Source organism: Oncorhynchus kisutch, linkage group LG28, assembly GCF_002021735.2.
Source record: "Oncorhynchus kisutch isolate 150728-3 linkage group LG28, Okis_V2, whole genome shotgun sequence".
NCBI classification, from domain to species: Eukaryota; Metazoa; Chordata; class Actinopteri; order Salmoniformes; family Salmonidae; genus Oncorhynchus; species Oncorhynchus kisutch.
This window is the reverse complement of record NC_034201.2, coordinates 49,036,952-49,039,682: the sequence shown is the minus strand read 5'-3', so window position 1 is coordinate 49,039,682 and position 2,731 is coordinate 49,036,952. Positions and strand designations below refer to the sequence as shown.

General features: G+C 47.7%; 1 protein-coding gene across 1 annotated transcript in view; it reads right to left on the bottom strand.

The window, feature by feature from the left end:
- Positions 1–216: 216 nt before the first annotated feature.
- LOC116358105 (stAR-related lipid transfer protein 13-like) overlaps positions 217–2,731 on the bottom strand; it is a 53,462-nt gene continuing 50,947 nt past the window's right edge. The window contains exon 15 of the mRNA XM_031807694.1: positions 217–1,221. Within this exon, the coding sequence (XP_031663554.1) occupies positions 1,116–1,221 (106 nt within the window). The 3' untranslated portion in view covers positions 217–1,115. The remainder of the gene's footprint in view (positions 1,222–2,731) is intronic.

Genomic DNA, 2,731 nt, shown 5'->3' with positions numbered 1-2,731 from the left:
TATTGCCTATTTACTCTGTGTGTACAGACTCACACATACACACACACACACACACACACACACACGCACACACGCTTCCCAGAAGCAGTGAAATAGGTAAATGTCCTAGACATTGTATAACAGCGTAACAAAATCAACGATTATACAACAATGATGACATCATAATATTAATATAACAAATGATAATACAATAGATAATATAATTAACACAGACAATAGAGATGATATTATTCATATCATTATGACTAATGATACCAGTTTAAAAGGGACAGTGGTAATGAGAGCAGAGATAAAGCTGTAGGAGCCAGAGATGTCTTCAAGTTCAATCTAGATCGTTCTAACTTCTAGATCGTTCCAAATCCCTGGTTTTAAATTCTAGATCGTTCAAAATCCCTGGTTCTAAATTCTAGATCGTTCTAGATAGAACCATGGACATGGAACAAAGATCTAGATTTCTCAGTGTCCCTGGTTCAAAGTTTTAGATTGGATGTTTGACACCCCTGTTCTAGATTGTCCAGTGTTCTGGTTCCAAGTTCTAGATTGTTCAGTATCCCTACTTCCAAGTTCTAGTTTGTTCAGTGTCTTTGGTTCCAAGTTCTAAATTGTTCAGTGTCCTTGGTTCCAAGTTCTAGATAATTCCATATTCAAATTTCTGTATTGTTCTGTTTACCTGATTCTAAGATCTTAATCACCATTGTTCACTGGTTCTATAGGTCACTGGTTCCAGAGAGATGTTGCCTGTCTCTCTCCATTCCCTGGATCAGTGGTTCCAGAATGAAGAAACATGGTTCCAAGTTCTAGGTCCACCGAGTGTTCCCTGGTTCTAGTTCCATGGATCTAGGACAATGGATTCCTTTTTCTGGGTCAATGGATCTAGTAATTTATTGTTGGATCTAGGTGCATGGTTCTAGCCCACCATTGTCTTGGTTCTAGACCCATTAATCTCGGGCCATGATTCAAAGGTTCTAGGTCTATTGTTCCAGGTACTGAGTCCATTGTTCTAGCACTCCTGTTCTCCTGTATTCTACAGTAACTTTTCTTTGGTCCTCTGGTCCATGGGTCCATGCCGGTGTAGCCCAGCCTCAGAACCTATTCCTGGGGTTCAGTTCTTGGTCTCAGGGCCTGGGGGGGTTTGTAGGGTGGAAGGAGGAACGGATCCTCTGGGCCTCAGAGACACACAGGTGACCGAAGGCCTTGTTATACCACTCTGGAGACCTGCCCCTGGGCAAAGCAACAACATAAACATGGGTTAGAACACCTTGTAACACTCTGGAGACCTCATATATAGTGATCCTGTTTGGCTCAGTTGGTGGTAGTGGTTGGTGGTTGGTGGTAGTGGATGGTGGTAGTGGATGGTGGTAGTGGTTGGTGGTAGTGGTAGTGGATGGTGGTAGTGGATGGTGGTAGTGGTAGTGGTTGGTGGTAGTGATTGTGGTAGTGGTTGGTGGTAGTGGTAGTGGATTGTGGTAGTGGTTGGTGGTAGTGATTGTGGTAGTGGTTGGTGGTAGTGGTTGGTGGTAGTGGTAGTGATTGTGGTAGTGGTTGGTGGTAGTGGTTGGTGGTTGGTGGTAGTGGTTGGTGGTAGTGGTTGGTGGTTGGTGGTAGTGATTGGTGGTAGTGATTGTGGTAGTGGTTGGTGGTAGTGGTAGTGGATGGTGGTAGTGGTTGGTGGTAGTGATTGTGGTAGTGGTTGGTGGTAGTGGTTGGTGGTAGTGGATGGTGGTAGTGGTTGGTGGTAGTGGTAGTGGAATACCTATGTGAGAATGCTGTTCATCGACTACAGCTCGGCATTCAACACCATAGTACCCTCCAAGCTCGTCATCAAGCTCGAGACCCTGGGTCTTGACCCCGCCCTGTGCAACTGGGTACTGGACTTCCTGACGGGCCGCCCCCAGGTGGTGAGGGTAGGCAACAACATCTCCACCCCTCTGATCCTCAACACTGGGGCCCCACAAGGGTGCGTTCTGAGCCCTCTCCTGTACTCCCTGTTTACCCACGACTGCGTGGCCACGCACGCCTTTAACTCAATCATCAAGTTTGCGGACGACACAACAGTGGTAGGCTTGATTACCAACAACGACGAGACGGCCTACAGGGAGGAGGTGAGGGCCCTCGGAGTGTGGTGTCAGGAAAATAACCTCACACTCAACGTCAACAAAACTAAGGAGGTGATTGTGGACTTCAGGAAACAGCAGAGGGAACACCCCCCTATCCACATCGATGGAACAGTAGTGGAGAGGGTAGCAAGTTTTAAGTTCCTTGGCATACACATCACAGACAAACTGAATTGGTCCACTCACACAGACAGCATCGTGAAGAAGGCGCAGCAGCGCCTCTTCAACCTCAGGAGGCTGAAGAAATTCGGCTTGTCACCAAAAGCACTCACAAACTTCTACAGATGCACAATCGAGAGCATCCTGGCGGGGTGTATCACCGCCTGGTATGGCAACTGCACCGCCCTCAACCGTAAGGCTATCCAGAGGGTAGTGAGGTCTGCACAACGCATCACCGGGGGCAAACTACCTGCCCTCCAGGACACCTACACCACCCGATGCTACAGGAAGGCCATAAAGATCATCAAGGACATCAACCACCCGAGCCACTGCCTGTTCACCCCGCTGTCATCCAGAAGGCGAGGTCAGTACAGGTGCATCAAAGCTGGGACCGAGAGACTGAAAAACAGCTTCTATCTCAAGGCCATCAGACTGTTAAACAGCCACCACTAACATTG